Here is a 20,397-nt window from a genome sequence, read left to right as displayed (position 1 = left end):
AGAGTCTGGTAGTGGGGAGAGGGCTACCAAGGGCAGTTCTGGCTTGCCTCAGGCTGACCCCTATACCTGACACTTCCAGATAGCCATCATCATTTAGGCGGCAGGCCTCAGTCAAAGTGAGAAATAGGCAGCCAATGGGATCCAGGGGGTGGCCCACCCAGCCTTCCAGGTTTGTAATGGTTGTAGTTCCTCTTTGCAATAGTTCTGGAAACAAGCAGATCAAAGTTTTAGAGAATGATAGAGATACACTGTTCTTGTCCCTGTCTAGTTTCCTTATCAGTCTGTTTTAGGCTTTGACCCTGAGACTCAAGGTAAAACTTCCCTCATTGTGTTGCCTTGGGTTGATAAGACCAATCAGAAGCTCATCAGTCAGCTGTAAGGTCATGTGGTATGCACTTAGGCTACCTGACGGCAGCATACATATGTAAATACAGCTTTACAGTTTAAAAAGGGTCTTCTCATACCAGATCTTGGTAGGCCTTCCAAATGCCCTGTGAGGGAGGCAGGCTGGCTTTATTATTCCCATTTTATAGATAAGAAAAGTGAGATTCAAAGAGGTAAAGTGAAGCATTCCACACAGCAGGTGGAATGACCTGAAATCTCCTAGCCCCTGCCACATCATGAAACTTAATGAAAATTAAGTACTAGGCCTTATACTCCCTAAGGATCCTTATCAGTCTCTGCGTAAGGAGTTAAGATGGTTCCTGATCACTATACCTTTCTTCTGATGCTTGTAGATTTCCAGCTGCCGTTGCTGCTGCAACCTCAGAGTATTGATAATGGCCACTGTGAGTCTGAGGGCCTCTTTTGGATAACCATGGGAACGCAAGGCATCAACCCGAGCACAGGCTGTAGGCACATGCTCTACCAGATGAGAGGAAAATATTTTGGTTGAGTTACATTTTCAAATCAGGAAAATATATGCTTGACAAATGGAGTTTGTGTTAAGCACACTTCCTCAAATTCAACCTGACATCTACTGTGTACAGGAACGGTGTTTTATCTTTTAAGGATATAAAGCTGACTAAGTCACAGGACGTACCTTTAAGGAGCTACCTTGCAGCCTCAGTGTAGTGGCATGGTGCAGAAAGGGACACATAACTAGAACCATAAAATGTTGTACCTCTTTGTGAACATGTACTATGGGAACCCAGTGGAGGTAGCAATTAACTGCCTACAGGGAAAGGCTTCATTCATTTATTAATCCTACATTTAAGAACCTATTATATACCACGTAGTATGCTGGACAAAGATGAATAAGAAATGGTCACTTCCCTCAAAGATCACAAAGGATACATAAACAGATCATTATAAAACAGTTAAAAAGAAATGACATGATAGAAATATATATACAGAGAGAAAGTAATATCTCAGCTGTGTTTTATAGGACAAGCAAGATTTTAAATAGGTAGACAAACAGGGAAAGGCATTCCTGGCCAAGGGAACATATAAGCAAAGGCATACAAGTAAAAGCATTAAAAATATTCTATATAGTATCTAGGAGTAAGGCAAATAGTTCTGTGTACAGTTAGGTTATGTGGTTAGAGATAGCCTGGAAAGGTAAAGTCTTGAATGTAAAGAGCTTTTCTTTCTTTCTTTTTCTTCTTCTTCTTTCTTTTTGCTGAGGAAGATTCACCCTGAGCTAACATCTGTGCCAATCTTCCTCTATTTTGTATGAGGGTTGCTGCCACATAATGACTGCCGATGAGTGATGTAGGTCTGTGCCTGGGAACTGAACCTGGGCCGCCAAAGCAGACTGCTGAACTTAACCACCAGGCCTCGGGGCTGGTCCCTGGAATGTAAAGAGCTTTGAATGCCATCTTAAGCAGTTCAGATTTACTTTAGGGATAATGCAGGACTACTAACGGCTTAAAATGGGCAAATAATATAATGAGATTTATGGTTTATTTTGTGATTTCTTGTAAAGATAACATTAAAACTTATAGAAGTAATTGCAGAAAATTTGAAATACAGATGAGCAAAACATAAAATAAAAATCAGAGGTAACTATATTTCCAGTTTCATGTATATATATCAAGACTTTTATATTCAATTTTAATAAAAATGAGATATTATAATTATTGCTTTATAACTGTTTTTTTCCCACTTAATAACACATTGTAAATATTTTTCCATGTTATTAAATATACTTCTATAACATTAAAAATGAACATAACATTCCACTGAAAATATGTACTATCCATTGAGTCACCCAATCCCCTATTGTTGGATATTTAGATTGTTTCCAATTTTTCTCATCTATCCATTATTTATATCCATGCTCTAATAAACCATCTAGCTTTATGCATATTCTTAATTATAGCTCAGGATAAATTCCTAGATGTAGAATTCCTGGATCAAAAGATATGAATATATTTTAAAGGCTTTTGATAAGTAGTGTTGAAATACCCTTCAGAAAGGCTGTAAGCATTTGCATTCCTACCAGAAGTATATGAGATTACCTATTTCCATGCAACCTCTCTCACACCAAAAACTAATTATCTTTATTTTTAAAATCCCTGACCATTTGACAATCAAAAAATGGTCACTCAGTGTTGTTTTGATTTGCATCTTTATTACTGAGGTATATACTTTTCACATGCTTGTTAGATTGATGTTTTAAGAAGTATTGGATCAGAGAAGAGGAAAGATGATCAAAGGGAACTTTAGGTAGCAACAGGGAGTTTGGCAACGGCTTTCAAGAGAGAGACAGGAACATATCCAGATTCAGCAAGATCTTGTGAAAGACAAGACAAGACATGGAGTGAGGAATGAAGGTAGAGAATTGGGAGAAGATAATAAAAATGTATGTCCTTGTTGTAAGACTCAGAAAATGAATATTTTAGAAAAGTGTCTATTTTGAAATGGGCATCCTGTGATAAAGTCATGAATAGATTGACAGAAGGCCAGAGGAAGGTTTAAACTCACAGTGGAATAGCTCTATTCTGTTATGATGAAGGAAGGAAGTGAAAGTGGGAAGCAGGAAAGGAAGTTAGCTTGGTGACAAAGATAGGGCCCTAGCTACAGGTAATTTAAATTTCAAACATAGTGCATTTTTAGCAAAACATAATTTCAGGATAGATTATAATACTGCTCAGTGACTGTTGACTAAGAGAACCTATGAACTGATACCGAATAGTTTTGTTAGTACTCTTTGAGATTTATTAACTCCTTTCCCCTCCCAAAACTTAGAAACAGAACACAAATTCCTCTATTTGAGGTTATTGTACCTCAGTTGAGTATATACACAAATGACTCAGCCTTCCCATAAATACCCTGAGGCCCAGTCAAGGCCCTAAAAGATCTGTATGAAGACTGCCCAAACTGTAGTTGTGTTGCTGGTACCTATGCAGATGGCTCATTTAGACCTGGCATGTGGTGAGATTGGGCTCTGAAATTCTTAGAGTAGGAGACAGGTACACTTACCAAGCCATAGTGGCTGGCCTTGGGAATTAAAGAGCAGTCTCTCGCTTTCTCGCTGGCAGGCAGGAGCTATATATATATCGCTGCTAATTATTCGCTGTAAGTGGCTGTCCTGCCAATGCAATTCACGGCCCTCGATGGCTCTAGTGAAGACTGTTCGTCTTGGTCTGGATAAGGAGTCTGGGGAAAGAAAGAAATGCAGCAGTTCAATAATGGGTTATCTGAAGCTCTAACTTCTGAGTCTTTAGGGTGAGAGGATGGGCAGAAGAACAGTATATGGTTATGATACCGACCCTGATATCAGTTTCCCCACATTAAACCCAGCATATATGGGCTTAAAACCAAAACACTCATTCCCTGCTTACTCTCTGGCTTCCTGGCTCCAGAATCCACTATCCTCCATGGAGACAGACACCATCAAGGACAAGCACCTGGACTATCTCCTCCCGCAAAGAGATATGGGCTGGTGGGAAAGCTGCTGACCAGCAAGGTCACGGGCTCCCTCCTCTCTGCCAGTGTCTCAAGGCCAAAGACAGGCTGGTGGGAAAGCTCCAACCAGCAAGGCCATATGTTCCCCTTCCCCTACCTAAAACCCCAAATAAAAACCCTTCCTTTTAGCTTTTCGGGGAGTTTGGGATTTGAGCATTAGCTGCCCTCTCTCCTTGCTCAGCGCTGTGCAAAAATAAAATTCCTACTTTCTTCCACCACACCTGGTGTCAGAAATTGGCTTGCTGCGCAATGGGTGAGTGAACTCACTTTACGTTCGGTAACAGTTATTGAGAGCAGGCACTCTGCCGTCTATCTAGGTGTTTGCTGTGTTGTCTCTTTATTGGATAGCTCTTAGTGTGTCTGTGCCCTCTATGGGAAGAACCTTTCTACATAGATCTATGGGTGCCTTTCTACTTCTACAGAAGACCAGTTTCTCCCAGAACCTAGAGCCACATGAAAGAGAGGAGGGACAGCGGTGTTCAGCTGCTCAATTATGAGGATACAAACTGCTTCTATAGAAGTCAGAGGAAGAGAGAAGCAGCCAGGTAATTTCCCTGGCCAATCCATAACCTGTCTCTTTATAGCATGACTCTTATACACCTAAGGACTTCCATGAAATTGATATTAAAGGATGAAAGAGAACTGAAGCCCTATGTATTCTGGTACCTGTATCACACTGATATCTGCAGGCTTACAGCCTTGTTCTCCAGTAAGAAAAACTGATACTGACAAAAGACTAACTTGTTTTCTCTCTAGATTCTTACCATGTCATCTCTCTTCAGGAAAACAGCTGCAGGGAAACCAAAACAGCAGAATAAGTAGGCTCAATTCTTAAGGGTGGTGTATAGGAAGACCAAATGGAAGATACACTGTAATAAATTCATGGAAATGACACTTAAGGAAATTAAGACAAAACATGAAGGATCATTTAACTGTCTCTATGCCAGATTAAGGGCAGCTGAAACTATCTGGGGATCAAGACTGAAGTACTATACAGGTGTCTCCAGAGATGCCCAAATGAGGTGTGCATGTACTGAGCCTGTGCAAAAACACTGGGAGGAAAAGTCAGAGGATTCAGACTGAACATGAAAGAAATGAACACATTCATCCTCTAAGCAAAAGTCCTTGGAATCTGGTCGTCTCTTCAAAATTTGATATATTCCACAGAATATGGGCTCAGAGGATTAAATTAGAAGAGCACTGACAATATTTACTGAAATTGCTTCTCCTTCAAGTTGTCTTTCAGTAGAAGCACAATAACCTTTCTACCGGCTGCAGTCTAAGCCCCTCTCCTGCTGAACTGAGACTCCCCCATGGGTCTGCTCAGCCCACAGTGGGGATTAGGCTCCCATTATGTTTTGCAATTCATTAAGTCAGCAAATAATGAGTGCCTACTACATGGCAGGTACGGTTCTAGGTGCTGAGGATATACAAAGTCCCTGCCTTCACGGACCTTTACATTCAAATAGGGAGAGATAGTTGAATAAAAATATATTGTAACAGATATATCAGATGGTTATGAGTGCTATGGAAAAGCCTACAGCAGAGTTAGGGAGAAAGGCAAACTGGTGTTGGGTGGGGGTTACTGTTTTATATAGAATGGTCTCTAATAATGTAACAACTGAACCGAGACCTGAAGGAACTGAAGAGTAAGCCTTAGACATAACTAAGGGAAGACAATTCTAGGCAGAAGGAATAGCAAGTGCTAAGATCCTGAGGTGGGAACACATTTGAGTGTTTGAGGGCAGTGAGGAGGTCAGTGTACTTAGAATGGAATTAGCAAGCAGGAAAATCATAGGAGATGCATCAGAGAGACACTAAGAAGCCAGAGCATGGGGAGCTTTGTAGGTTAGGAATGAAAGATGAGAAGCCACTGGAGGCTTTTGAGCTGCAGAAGGTGTATGATGTGACTTGCATTTTAAAAGTGTAACTGGCAGCAGTACTGAGAGCAGACTACAAGGTGGAAGGGCAGAAGCAGGAGGAGCAGTTAGGGGGCCACTGCAATAATTTGTGAAAGACGATGGTAACCTAGCCAGAGTAATAAGCAGTGGCGGTGGGATGGGAGTAAATGGATTCTGCATATATTCTGAAGGTAACGGCAATAGAATTTGCTCACAGATTAGGTCTGGGGTGAGAGAGAAAGAGAAGAATCAAGAATGACTCCAAGGTTTTTAAGACAGACTCACGATATATGGAGATAGGAAAGACTACAGGAGTAGCAGGCTTGGGTGGGGCTTGAGGGGTAAGAACCCCTACTGAGATGACTATTAATATCTAAGTGGAGATTTTGAAAAGACAGTTGAACACACAAGTCTGGAGTTGAGAGGAAAAGTCTAGGTAAGAGATATAAATTTGTTAATATATAGATAATTATTAAAACAGTGCAATCACCAAGGGAGTAAGTCTAGAAAAAGAAGTGGTTTGATGACTGAACTCTGGGCACTTGAGTATATTAGGTTGGGAAGTAGGGAGGAGACAGTAAAGGAGACTGAGAAGGGGAAGCCAATGAAGTAAGAGGAGAAACAAGAGTAGCGTTTTAGAAATAAGATGAAAAAGGTGTTTCAAGGAGAGAGTGATCAATTGTCACAAATACTGCTGATAGGTTAAGTAAGATTATGACTGATAATCAACCATCAGATTTAGCAATGGTGAGCATTAGTGACCAATCCAAGAGCTATTTCCATAGTGGAGGGATGAAAGCCTTACTGGAGTGAGTTCAAGGGAGAATAAGAGCAGAAGTAGAGATGGTAAACATATACTATTCTTTTAAATTATTTTTCTTAATTCCACTTATTTCTAATACCTCAGCGAAATAGGGTGGTAGCTAGAGAAGCATGCAGGGTCAACAAGAGTGTTTTTTGTTTTGTATTGTTTTGTTCTAGGATGAGAGATAAAACAATGTGCTTGCATACTCATAGGAATAATCCACAAAAATCTGTAATGCAAGAGAGAGAGGAGATAAGTCCTGGAGTGATGTCCTGGATAAAAGAGAAGGAAGAGGATCTCAAGAATAAGTAGAGGGTTTGGACTTAGATAGAAGCACAAACTAAAACAGGAGAAGAGGCAGAGTAGATGGGCACAAACAGAAGGAGACGTTCTGATTGCTTCTATATTCTCAGTGAAAAGGAAGCAAAGCTATCAACTGAAAGTGAGGAAGGAGAGAAAGTACAGAAAGTTGTAGGAAAAGATGGTATGAAATAGTAATTTAGAAAAGTGAAAGAAGGCATAGACTAGGGAAATGTAGTGGATGTCTGGACAGTACTACAGACCCACTTGAGATCAGTGGTCATAAACTTAAAATAAGACCAGTTATCATGGTTGTGTTTCTTTCCACCATGTTTAGCTGTGCAAGTGTGAGCACTGAGTACTTAGAGAGTTAGACTGGACTCTGAAGGTTAGGGTTTTATTCTATGAGTGTAACAAAGAGAAAGATGGGATTGAGTGTGTATGCAAGGGAGTGATCATAATGACTCACGAAGAATCTAACCTGGATAAGGAGGAAAATGAGAATGAAAAAGCGGAAGGATCAAAATTTCTAGTGGGTCGAAGAATTACTGGAATTGGGATACTGGAGAAAATAAGCTAGTTTAAGACTGGTGAAGGTAATTAGAGCCGCTTGAAATTGAGATTGTGAAGAAGGTGTAGTTATTGGTAATGACAAGGTTTAGGGTATGATCTTGGGATTGCATAGCTAGTTATGGTGGAAGACGAGACAATTAAAAGAGAGGAGGTCAAAGAACTGAGAGGCTAGAATATTGGAAGGATCATCTATGTGGCTACTGACTTCATCAAGAATTATGACAGAATAGTGACAGAGAGTAGTGTTAGTGGGCCAACAGTCAAAAATCTTCAAGGAATGAGGGAGACTGAGCCAGAGGTCAACAAATGACCAAAACCAGGAGGGTAGCAGAGAGTACATTTTGACAGCATAAACTTAAAAGCTAGGGGGGTATTTTAGGAAGGAGGGGTGGACAATGATGTAGAAATGACAATGAAGAATAAGCAGGATGCCTACTGCCCCATCAGGCCCACAGGTAAAGAGATGTGAGAGATAAACCAGCCACAACTTGAGAAGACTGCAGAGGAGGCAACATCCACAAATGAGAACGAGTAACAATGAGTAACCAATATCTTATGACAAGGAAGAAACTGCCAGACTAGTGGCATGTGTTTACATGCACTTGACTCCCTCTATGCCAATCCAAAATCAGTACTAAAAGGATGGCTTCTTGTGTTGTGGAGGTTAGATGAGTGCAATAAAGGGAAGCTTAAAGAAGTGGCAAAACTATAGCCTTTTCACCTCTTGTTACCTTAAATACACTGATAATCAATTATGGTTTAGCAGATGAAGACCAAGCAAGAACAATAATTTAAGTGATTGCCTTCTTGAGATTAAAAATATCAGTAGGTTTATCACTTAAAATAAAAGGGAATACACATAAAATCAATGTCTGATAAAATCTCCTACTAATAAAGGTTCCCAATGGCTAAAGAGCAATCAGTTACCAACAGCAAATAGCTTGAGTCAGATGAACTAAAAGTTTTGTAAATGCTGATGCTCAGTGAAATCTGTGGGCCAGTGGGCTCAAAAGGCAGAGGGTTCAGTATCACTGTACTGGATTTTTCTTAAAATGAGGCAAGAGTCCTAGCAATAACTTGGGAGCATGACCCCTCCTAGCTATGTGTTCTATAAAAATGTGAGGAAAACAGAAAAAAGTAAGAAAGGAAATTGTCAGGACATTTTTTAAAGCTGTTTTTTGCAGGCCTTCTGCAAAAACGTAGGTCTTCTGAGTTAAAACCTACCCCAACTGAGGCCAAGATCCATTAGTCATGAAGAACATGAAAGGCAAAGAGAATTCATGCAGAGGGCTCTAGGAATTTACGCTAGGCACTGTAAGGACACTCTAGATGGGGGAAAGGACAGCATCCTCAATGTCGAAGATAAGCACTTACCCTTATTTAAGGTCTGGCATTTCAAGACAAACAAAAGGACAGGCTTTTATTATTTAGGATGACAATTCTGACAGCTAAAACGTTGTCCAGCCACCTTTGTTCCAGGGCTTTATCCTCTGACCTTTTGGAGTTCCAGGCACAGAGACTCTAAAAGGATATCTGGCTCACCTGGGTTGTGATTGGCATTCTGGGGAAGCGCGTTGGTGATGTTGGGCAGCTCATGCCCATAGTTCCCATCCTCCAGGGGACAGACATCCAGGTCACTCCACTTCTGCAGTTTCTGCAGCCAACAGGATTTTTCCTCCAGTTTGCAATGTGGATTTAAAATGATGCACACCCATAAGGCCCCTGGAAAATAAAGCAACCCATATTCTTGACGTCCCTTCTTGATGTATGCATTAGTCTCAATTTTTCAGTTTACTCTTTTCTTCCATTTTTAGTTGGCAGGAAAAGTTTCCAAAACATCAGCTTTTCTCAATATAAAAAACCAGATCTGCTAAAGTTTTCAGAACTGGTTTATCTTTCCTTCTCAAGGCTTCCTTAAAGCAGAGGGACCATCTTGATACCTGGATGTGTACCTCCAATGATGAACAAGACAGATTTGGGCTTGAATTCTGAGCTCAAATCTGCAGCCCAACAACATTCACTGAGAGCTTTCTATGTTCAAGGTCCTGTACTGGAGAATAAGACACTGTTTCTATCCTTGAGGAACAGTCTAGTGAGGGAGACAGATAAACACGTCATTTGAATATAAGTGTTAAGATATGTTCAGGGTACAGTAGCAGCACAGAGGGAGGGCATTTCATGCAAGGATCAGGGTCAGAAGGGAGGCGCTTAGAAAGGTTTGAATTTTTGGTTAGTTGATCTTAGACTTTCTGAGCTTCAAATCTCTCAACTATAAAACTGAGATCATAAAAACAAGTACTTTGTAGGGATACTGTGAGAATTAAATAACGTTTGTAAAAGGCCTAGTATATTAGTTGGCACAGAGCAGAATTTTAGTATTTCCTTTTTCCAGGGAAAAGGTTTATTTGGATTTGGATTTTGATACTGTTGATCAACTGTGATGCTTAAAACTATCACATTCTTGGATCTTCTCTGTCACTCTAGCAGAGTATCAGATAGTCCATATAATAAATGAGTACTGTTTCTTTGACCACATCACCCTTCTTTTCAAGAAAATCTGCTTCTTCTTTTCAAGGTTGGCTATGTGGCTGTGCCAGACATATTCACAGTCTCAAATTAGCAATAAGCCTGGCTGCAGAGTGTCTGAAGTTAAACATCCTTTGGGATGGAGCTACATCTATGGATGGAGGTAAATTCAGACACTATTTCAAGGTCCCTCAAAGTCAAATGGGAGGCTGGCCTGGTGGCATAGTGGTTAAGTTTGTGCACTCTGCTTCAGTGGCATGGGGTTCACAGGTTTGGATCCTGGGTGTGGACCTAGCACCGCTCATCAAGTCATGCTGTGGTGGTGTCCCACATAAAATAGAGGCAGATTGGTACAGATGTTAGTCCCGCAACAATCTTCCTCAAGCAAAAAGAGGAGGATTGGCAACAGATGTTAGCTCAGGGTCAATCTTCCTCATACACATATACACACATATACAAAAAGTCAAACAAGAATGTTTTAAAAGGTCATTTTAGCCTCAATTTTAGATACTAACTGAAGACGATGAAAATTCATTTCTTTTGGCTCAATTCAATTTAAAAAATCTACCATGAAAAAGAAACTATACTATGTAATATAATAGTAGTATATAATGATGGCTTTCAAGGGGATTATAATTAAGTTACCCAAATAATAATTATAACAAAGCATGGCAAATGCTATTATAGACATATATAAAGTCCTATGAGAATATATATCATTGAGCAATTAATTCTACACATGGGGTCAGGAAAAGTTATAGAAAGGAAATGACATCTGAGTTTGACCTTGAAGAATAAACATGAGTTAATTCTGGGTAAAGATGGCTAACTAAACACATACATTTATCACCACTATCTCCTGAAACCTCACTAAAGTGAAAGTAAAGGGATAAAAACAGGTATAAACTCACATAGACACAGAGAATGGGAAAGATGAAAGAGAATGGCCACAAAATTTTGGAATCTGGAAAGCATGTGGATGAGTTATAACTGATTTAGCAGAACAAAGTTGAAACCTCCATCAGCAGTTAGGAAAGCCCGGAGGCAGACTGATTCATACTGCAGAACCCCACTAAATGTGGGGCTGAAAAGAGAATTAGTTACAAGTTTGTCAGAGGTCTTAGGCTCCCAGGTTTCCATCTCTATTCAAGGTAGCTGAGTGCCTGCTTCTTCACTCTCCTGGAAGAAGACCAGAGTTTTACTCACTGGAAAGGGTTATTCAGAGAGGCTCTGGACTGGGAATACTACACACAACTGAGGGTGGGGTTTCTGAATAAATGGACACCACCTCCGCCCCTTCCAGCCCCAATCCAACTCTCTTTCCCCACTTGGTTCTGAGAAGACTGTGACAGGCTTATAACCCAGAGATAAGAGATTGGAGGATTCATCTCTGGGGAACTAGAGCCCAAGGGGGAAAGACACTGCAGATACTGATAGTTGGGGTTCTTCAATGAAAAAGCCCAGCCGGATCATCCTCAGTTAAGCTGACTGGTTGACAAGGCCACACATACACACAGAGCTTCCTTCTAACTTTCAAGTATCTTACTCTTAAATAGGAGAGGCCAGCTAAGGAACACTAGACATATTAGAAAAGAATCTTAACAGAAAGGATAGATAACAAAGCAAGCAAACAAACGAAAAAACTTGGAGGAAATACAAACAAGGCAGAGAACAGACAAAATTTTTAAAAACTCTGTAACTGATATCCTCAAAGTGAGAAGATATTACATCTATTAAACAAGTGCTGGATGCACTAATAACAAAAAAGGGCTCTTGGAAATTAAAAATATGATGACAAAAAATACGTTAAAAATTAGTAAGACAAAGTTGAGAAAAGTTTCCAGAGATAAAAGACCAAAAAAAAAAAAAAAGAGAGAGAGAGAGAGAGAAAAGATACGGAAACAAGGAGAGAGAAAAAAAAAAAATTAGACGACCAATCTCCATTCAATATGTTCAGTCATACTTAATAATCTATCAATTTTATCTTCTTAGAGATATCCCTTCTGGGATCTTCTATTTTCTTATCCCTGATCTAGACTGTTTGTCCTCTAAGCCTGCTGAATAGTAACCTAGAAGCTAATATCCAAATAACAAGAGCAGTTCCAGACAAAGAGAGAAAATAGGGATGAGGAAATGAAAAAAAATTTTTTAAGAAAATGTCTCAAACTAAAAGACATAAATTTCCCATTTGAGAAGGTCTACTGAGTATTAAGTAAATCAGATTTTTTATAAATTTAAAAGACCAACAGCAAGTGATATCATTGTGAAATTTCAGATTAATGGGGACAAAGAGAAAATATATGGTTCCACAGGGAAAAAACAAGATATTCTCTTGAACCAGAATCATTTGTTACTTCACAACAGCAACCGGAAACTAGTGGACAATGGAGAAATGTCTTCAAAATTCTAAGGGAAAAGGACAAAATTTTCCTAGAATTCTACACCCAACCAAAGTATCAATCAAAAGTAAGGGTGAAATACACACATTCAGCAATGTAAAATTTATCCTGGACTGCGGAAAATTCATTTCCCATGTACCCTATCTTAGGAAGCTACTGCAAGATGTACTCCACCAAAGTGAGAGAGAAATCTCAAAGAGAGTAGGAAGTTGGATTCAGAAAACAGGGGGTCCAACACAAGAAAAAAGAAAATGGAAGTCCTAGAATGACAGTGAAGAGCAGTATCTGCATGGTTACTGTGCAGCAAGTTTAGAGAGCAAACAATCTAAATCAGTGATAGGAAAACAGAGGTTTCCAGAAGGGATATCTCTAAGAAGACAGTACAATTGATAGATTATTTGATGTAACCAAACATATTGAATGAAGACTTTACATTTCTGGCGGACAATTTGAGGGTTAAATTAATGATAATGACAGGAAAATGTGCAACCTCCCTAAAAGCCAAACAACAAACAAATTAATTAATTGGATTAAGTAATTAAGTAATTAAAGTGATTAATTCTTGAAGGGAAAAAAAGTTGTATAAGAATGTAAATGTATATTAGTATTCTTCATGATTGTGCTACAAATAATGCAGTCATGTGTCACTTAACAATGGGGTATGTGCTGAGAAATGTATCATTAGGTGATTTCGTTGTTGTACAATCATAGAGTATACTTACACAAATCTAGATGTTAAAGTCTACTACACGCTTAGGCTCTATGGTACTAATCTTCTGGGACCACTGTCATATATGCAGCCCATTATTGATCAAAACGTCATTATGTGGTGCATGACTGTATTTATATACTCATAATAATGTAAACATTTAATATTGATTTAACCCCAAATCACAATATCACTATTTTGGGAGAATGAGGGAAAGTTAATTGTATGAGCACATGTATGTATCAGGTGCTAAAGATTCAATGAGAATGAGATCTCTCATGAGATCCCTTGTCCCTTCTGCCATGTGAGGTCACAGAGAAAAGGTGGCTGTCTATGAACCAGGAAGTGGGTCCTCACCTGACACCAAATTTGCTGGTCACTTGATCTTGGACTGTCCAGCCTCCAGAAATATAAGAAATAAATTTCTGTTGTTTATAAGTCACCTAGTCTATAGTACTCTGTCATAGCCCAGCCCAATAGTCCAAACAGACTAGGAGAAATTTGTACCAAGAAGTGGGGTGCTATTCAGATAAATACCTAGAAATGTGGAAGCAGCTTTGGAAATGGGTAAAGGGTAGAGGGTGGAACAGTTTTGAGTTGCACGCTAGAAAAAGACTATGCTGCGGTGAACAGACCTTTAAAGATGATTCTGGTGAAGTCCCAGAAAAGAAGACAGCTGTCTCAATCTCCTTAGAGAACACCCGAGTAATCCTAAACAAAATGTTGGTAGAAATATGGACAGTAAAGGCCATTCTGATGAGGTCTCAGATGGAAATGAGGAATATGTTATTGGAAACTGGAGGAAAGATGATCCTTATTATAAAGTGGCAAAGAACTTGGCTGAATTGTGTTCATGTCCTAGTGTTTTGTAGAAGGTAGAACTTGCAAGTGATGAAATTAGCTGAGGAAATATCTAAGCAAAGCATTCAAAGAGCATCCTGGTTCCTGTTGACTGCTGATAGTAAAATGTGAGAAGAGAGAAATGATTTAAAAATGGAACTGTTAATCATAAAGGAAGCCGAACTTAAAGATTTGGAACATTCTCAAGCTATCCACATTGAAAAGAATGAGAAAGCCTGTTTGGAAAGAACACTAAGAGTGTGACACTTAGAGAAGTAAATCCTCATCTTTCATTGTAGGAAAACAAAACATACTATCTAGAATTAAAAAAATCAAGAAAGGACAGTTATTTAGAAATGTGGAGGTATATTAGAAAAAGCAGATAAAAGAATTAAAAATTGCTCTTTCTGAGAAGTGGGAATTGGCAATGTGAAGGAATAGGGCAAGGAAATGCTGTTTTTTATTATAAAGTTTATTTATTATAAAGAACTATTTGACATTTTAACCTGTATACAAGTATTACTTCATTTAAAAAGAAGAACAAGAGATAAGTAGGAGTTCTTTGGGCAGAGAGATGGAGGGAGGGTGTACACCCAAACAGGGGAAAGGACATAAGCTAAGGCAAAGATGCTCTCAGGCGTCATTTTGGTCCGTTTGGATATTTAGTCTATTAGATGTTTTTTCCTTTTGGTGGAAAATTTTTGTAATCCAGGATGTTAGCTTTCAGTCCTTCAGGGGGAGTTCCTACCATATGAACACCAGGTGGCAAGAAATCCTTAATATGCAGGTACAGGAGGTAAAAAACCTGGAACATTGCCACAGTAAGAAAGATGAACAGATATTCAAAGCATAAAAGAATTCCTTTCTCCACTGTCCGGATTTAATAATTCTAAAGGCCTGTATAAACTTCATGGAAAAAATTATTTCTTCACATTGTAGTTCTTCCCTATGGTATCTGTATTACACTGATGGTTCTTCTAAAATTAATGCGCAGAGGGCTGGGGGCCCACCCCCCAACAAACAAAAAGATATGAAAATCTCATCATTTAGGATGAGAGGAAAGGAGTGCTAACAACAGAATTCTGAGGAAACATCAACATCTAAGTGATGAGCAGAGGAGAAGGAGAAACAAGCAAAAGAGAAAGAAAGAAGAGAGATGGAAGAACCGGCAGAAATTGGTGACACACAAACCAATTACAACGTTTCATGTGGCAGAATGTCAATATTAGTAACAAACATTTACTTTACAGTTTAAGAAGTGCTTTTCATTGATAGAGCAGTAAAATATTTTCACATTTGATCTTCAAAAGTAGAATGAGAACCAAAAAGAGGCCATTAGATTTGGCAACCAGATGGACTCTAGTGACCATATAGATGGCAAAATCAATAGGATAATAGGAACAGAAAACAGACTGGGTGAACTGAGAGAGGCTTAAGAAGTAAAAAAACAGGGCGCTAACTCTAGTCGTTAAGCAGTTCCTATTTCCCAGGCATTTAGATATTAAAAAGGGGATTCCTAGAAAGTGAGTATATATACTTTCACCTATAAATTAAAAATGAATTTTGTCTTATTAATTAAGTCCTTATGAATTTGTTTCAAAAACACTCAGAGACCATTACATCTCTAGGAAAGAGCCAAAGCAAAAAATCCTGCAGTTGTCTGCATATAATAGCACTATGGGACTGTGTTACCAGTATCCAAAAGCATATTTTCCAGCAACTTAAAAAAAGTGTCAAAAACTCTAATCAAAAGTAGCTATTAAGGAAGTTAAAAATTTACATAATTATTGTATGTTAAGTATAATAATAAAAAGATAGCTGTAATTTCTTTCTTTTTATGGGCTAGGCATTATATTAAGCACTTTATATACATTATCTCACTCATTCCTCCAACTCTGAGGGTCAGTAGGTCTTGGATTGGGTGTAGGGAAGGTAGAAACAGGGGGCACCAAGGATGATTCTCAGATTTTCTTCTTGCATAACATCTGCTGCTGTGTATTGAGATGGGGACAACAAGGAGAAAATCAGGCTTTGGCAGGAAAATTAGGAGTTTTGTGATGGTTATGTTAGTTTGACATGTTTTTTAGAAGTGGTGGGAAGCTGGACACTAAGTCTAGAGCTCAGGAGCAAGGTCAGGGCTACACACATAAATTTGTGACTTACCTGCATCTGGATGGTATTTAAAGCCATGGGACCGAATATGATCACTTAAGTAGAGAATGTAGAAAGGCAAGTGGGTGCTGTGGAGTACTCAATATTTAGAAGGGCTAAGGAAAGGCAGAGGAGCCTGCAAAGCAAACTGAGAGAAAGTAGCCAGGAATGTAGGAGGAAAACCAGGAGGGTATGGGGTTATGGAAGCCAAGAGAATAAGTTTCAAGAATGGTATGACCAATTTTACTGAAAATTGCTAAGAGGTCAAGTAAGATAACAACTGAGAAGTGACCATTGTGTCTAGCAATATGGAAGGCACTGATGATTTTAACAAGAGCTACTTCAGTAGAGGGGCAGCAATGAGCAAGGAGGCTCAACTGTAGTGGGTTCAAGAGAGAATGGAGGTGAGGAAATGGAAAGAGTGGCTGCAGACAAGTTTTTCCAATAGTGTTGCTTTAAAGGGAAGAAGAGAAATGGGGTGACAACTAAAGGAGGATGGGAACATCAAAGGCACTTTTCTTTTTTTTAGATTAAAGATATTAGAGCGTATTTGTATGCTGATGGAACTGATCCAGTAGAGAGGGAGAAATTAATGATGCCAGAGAAAAGAAATAACTGCAGGAGCAAAATTCTTGAGAAAAGGAGATGGCATAGGACCCAGAGCAAATATGTAAGAATTGGCCTTTGATGGGAGCAGAGATACTTTATAGATTTTTAACAGAAAAGAAAGCAAAGAATGTGTGTATAGACATGGGGAGATGAGAAAACTTCATGTCTGATTGCTTCTATTCTCTTTGGTTCAGGGATAGAAAGTAGTGAGCCCACTCCTCTAAATTCCTGCAAACCGTGCCTAGGCCCTCCCCTGGTAAGCAACTCGTGACCTGCAAGGAGCCCTCATGGTAGTCAGGGGAAGCACGAATGCACTGTGCTATAGTACCTGTCCCAATAAGGCTTCTCTTAGTGCAGTGGTTCTCAAAATGTGGTCTCTGGAACAGCGACATCAGCATCCTCTGAGAATTTGTTAGAAATGCAAATTATCAGGCCCCACTCCAACCTACTGAATCAGAAACTCTGAGGATAGGGCCCAGCAATCTGTTTGAACAAGTATTCCAGGTGATTTTGAGAGGTTTGAGAACTACTGTCTTTGCAGAATGCTGACAGTTTCTTGGAAGATTGATATAGCAATTTCTTAAGATATGAAAATGTCAGAAGCAAGAACTTTCATGATGAACCCAACTATATAACAGGAGATTTAAAAGCACTGGGAGCCAGCTCTGCTTACTTCTTCTCACCTACCTTTGCCCCAAAGTCCAAGCCCAATTCCATAACTGTCACAGAAATTACTCCAAGAGCTTCAGGCCTCAGATAAAATTGACTCTCTGAGAAAGGCTAATTTCAAATTCTTAAGAAATATGCCCTTTGGGGGGAAAAATACATAAGACAGAATTGAGGGAGATGTTGCAGAAGGATGTTTGATTTGGAGTCAGATTGTGGTTCTAGTGTTAGAGCCACCACTTACTAATGTATGACCTTGAACAAAATACTTAACTTTTCTGAGCTCAGTTTTCTCATCTAACAATATGGAGATGCCGATGTCTTACCCTGGAAGGGAGTCCATGCCTACAATCCCTTCTGAGGAAAGAGTCTAGAAGAAGTTTCCAAGTTGCCATGCATTGTGTCATGTGACTCTAGTCACAACTGGTTGGAGCAGTAGCTTTAGACTAATAGTGCAACATTCCTGTACTTCAGAAAGTATGACTGTGCCACGGCAGAGACAGTTTTCTATAATTCTTTACTTTATTCTGTACCCAGAAGTAACCAGAGCTCTCTGATTCTTTGCAATAAACACACAATTACCTCATAGGGTTGTTATGAGAATTAAACGAAGCAATGTGAACACAATCTTTAACACAGAGACTGGCACATAACATTCAATAATGTAGTTATTCATTATTAATGAGAGCTCCAAAGCCACTAGTGCTGTAGGTGATATCAAAAAGCCTCAACACCCAAATCAAAACCCCACACTTAGCAGCCCCAAAGTAACTAAGTACAGTCCCAGAGTCATCAAGCCTCATTCCCCAAAGGTTTTCAGCCCTATGACTATAAAATATATGCTGCAGGGGCATCAGTCCAGAAGAACTCACTGCAATCCCAGCTGCAGTTTTGCTCGTGCGATTTTGTACAAGAGGAAAGTCTGGTGTTGCTCTTTGGGGTGGAGGCAGTATGGAGGAGCTGTGTTAGAGCCTTTAGAATATGCCATGGAGAACCTTTTCAGTATAACCCAAAAGTGAGGCCGTGATTGGATGGTGAGCTCAGGGTATGTAAGATTTTGAAAACAGGAAAAGGAGTTGAGTATTAGCATTGCAAAACTGGCCCTGGAGCAGGGGAATGATAAAGAGAAATGACAACCAAAGAAGATGACCTTGATGAGGAGAATCCAGAACAGAGAGGCCATTCAAGAGGCCACAGGTCTAATTTAATCTACAAATCCCAAGACCCTCAACCAGACCATTGGTGATGGGAAATAAAAAATGGGAATGGGGGACTGGGCCGGTGGTGCAGTGGTTAAGTACACATGCTCCACTTTGGCAGCCCAGGGTTCATGAGTTCAGATCCCAGGTGCGAACCTACACACTGTTCATCAAGCCATGCTGTGGCAGCATCCCACATACAAAATAGAGGGAGACTGGCATGGATGTTAGCTCAGGGACAATCTTCATCAAGCAAAAAAGGTGAAGATTGGCAATGGATGTTAGGTCAAGGCCAATCTTCCTCATCAAAAAAAAAAAAAAAAAAAGTGGGAGTGGACATTAATTGCATTTTGAAGGTTGAGAAATCAAATGAAGTTGGTGACTAGATGTAGGGAATGAAAGAAAAATGAGTGCTTGACAATAAATTTGGTAGAGCAAAGAATAATGGTACCAATGCCCCAGTCAGGGAAACAGTTTTTAGTAGAAGGCCTGAATTCATTTTTTAATTTCTCAAGCTTGAGGTGATCAGGAGATTTTCCAATGGAAATGGTCAAAGGGAAGCTGGAACTGGAACTGGAACTCAGATAATTGGAAAGAAGATGAGGCTGAGATCATCATAGAGGTAACCTCTAAAACCATGATATTTAAAAATAAGTTCTCAAGGGAGTATAGAGAAAGAAGAATAGAAGCCCAAGGCCCAAGTCTTGGAAACTGCCCTATGTCTAAGAGGTATGTCTAGGAGTGATAAAGAAGAGCAGACCCAGGGAAAATGAGAAGAGTGAAGCTGATAAGTATTTGGCAAGCCAGGCTAGAGCCATGGAACAGAAGCCAAGGGAAGAGGTTTTCTCTCAGTAAAGTCTTCTATATGGTAACATCTGGAACAGAATGCTGATGTCAGTAGCAAAGCACAGTGCTGTGGAAGCAACACAAGTGAGTTCAGAATTATTCTGGGTGGCCTCTGTAGAGTCTAAATCTTCTACCAGTTGGACTAGAGCTCACTTAGCAAGATCCATGTAATGACTGATGGCAAGTGTTCACTAAGACTGTTGCCAGAGGGCAAGCTGGTAGGACAGAGCACTTCTCTGAGATATAGGACTTACCTAGCTCATCCCAGAGCTGCCTGCACTTATCTGTCATGCTTGTCCCTTGCTGCCTCCAGAGTGTGAGTCGTGGGTCGGCCATAAACTGCTCAGTTATTAGCGTCAGCATCCTGGCTCCATTGGAATCTCTCATCCGCAGCATCTCTCGAACCTGACACATAAGGAGGGGAAAGGGGGTTGGTGACTGCATGTCATAAAAAAGTAGGAGAGGGGCTGGGCTCATGGCTGAGTGGTTAAGGTTGCGCGCTTCGCTGCAGGCGGCCCAGTGTTTCGTCTGTTCGAATCCCGGGTGCGGACATGGCACTGCTCATCAAACCACACTGAGGCGGCGTCCCATATGCCACAACTAGAAGGACCCACAACGAAGAATATACAACTATGTACCGGGGGGCTTTGGGGAGAAAAAGGAAAAAAATAAAATCTTAAAAAAAAAAAAAGTAGGAGGAGAGGAATGGGAAGAGGGGCAGGATAATATGAAGTATCTAAGCACAACACATCCAAAGAGCCAGAAAGAAGGCCTCATATTCTGTAAACAAGTTCTCTGCATGTATTAAGAAAGCCTGCTGTGCACAACGACATACCATTTCACAACCACTAGGATGGCTAGAATCAAAAAGTCAGATAGGGCCAGCCCTAGTGGTCTAGTGGTTAAGTTTGGCACACTCCACTTGGGGAGCCTGGGTTAATTTCCCAGATGCAGATCTATA

The 20,397-nt window shown here is 39.9% G+C and overlaps 1 protein-coding gene across 2 annotated transcripts in view; it reads right to left on the bottom strand.

Annotated features, from left to right (window-relative positions):
• ZSWIM5 (zinc finger SWIM-type containing 5) overlaps window positions 1-20,397 on the bottom strand; it is a 231,662-nt gene that overhangs the window by 27,646 nt on the left and 183,619 nt on the right. For both annotated transcript variants that reach the window (XM_070609803.1, XM_070609804.1), the window contains 5 exons: window positions 19,691-19,841; window positions 9,034-9,213; window positions 3,427-3,603; window positions 718-864; window positions 67-204 (listed from right to left, as the gene is read on the bottom strand). In XM_070609803.1, coding sequence (XP_070465904.1) covers window positions 67-204; window positions 718-864; window positions 3,427-3,603; window positions 9,034-9,213; window positions 19,691-19,841 — 793 coding nt within the window. The remainder of the gene's footprint in view (window positions 1-66; window positions 205-717; window positions 865-3,426; window positions 3,604-9,033; window positions 9,214-19,690; window positions 19,842-20,397) is intronic.

This window comes from Equus przewalskii, chromosome 2 (genome assembly GCF_037783145.1).
Source record: "Equus przewalskii isolate Varuska chromosome 2, EquPr2, whole genome shotgun sequence".
Lineage (NCBI taxonomy): Eukaryota > Metazoa > Chordata > Mammalia > Perissodactyla > Equidae > Equus > Equus przewalskii.
Note: the sequence above shows the minus strand (reverse complement) of the source record. Positions and strands in the feature narration are given on the sequence as shown.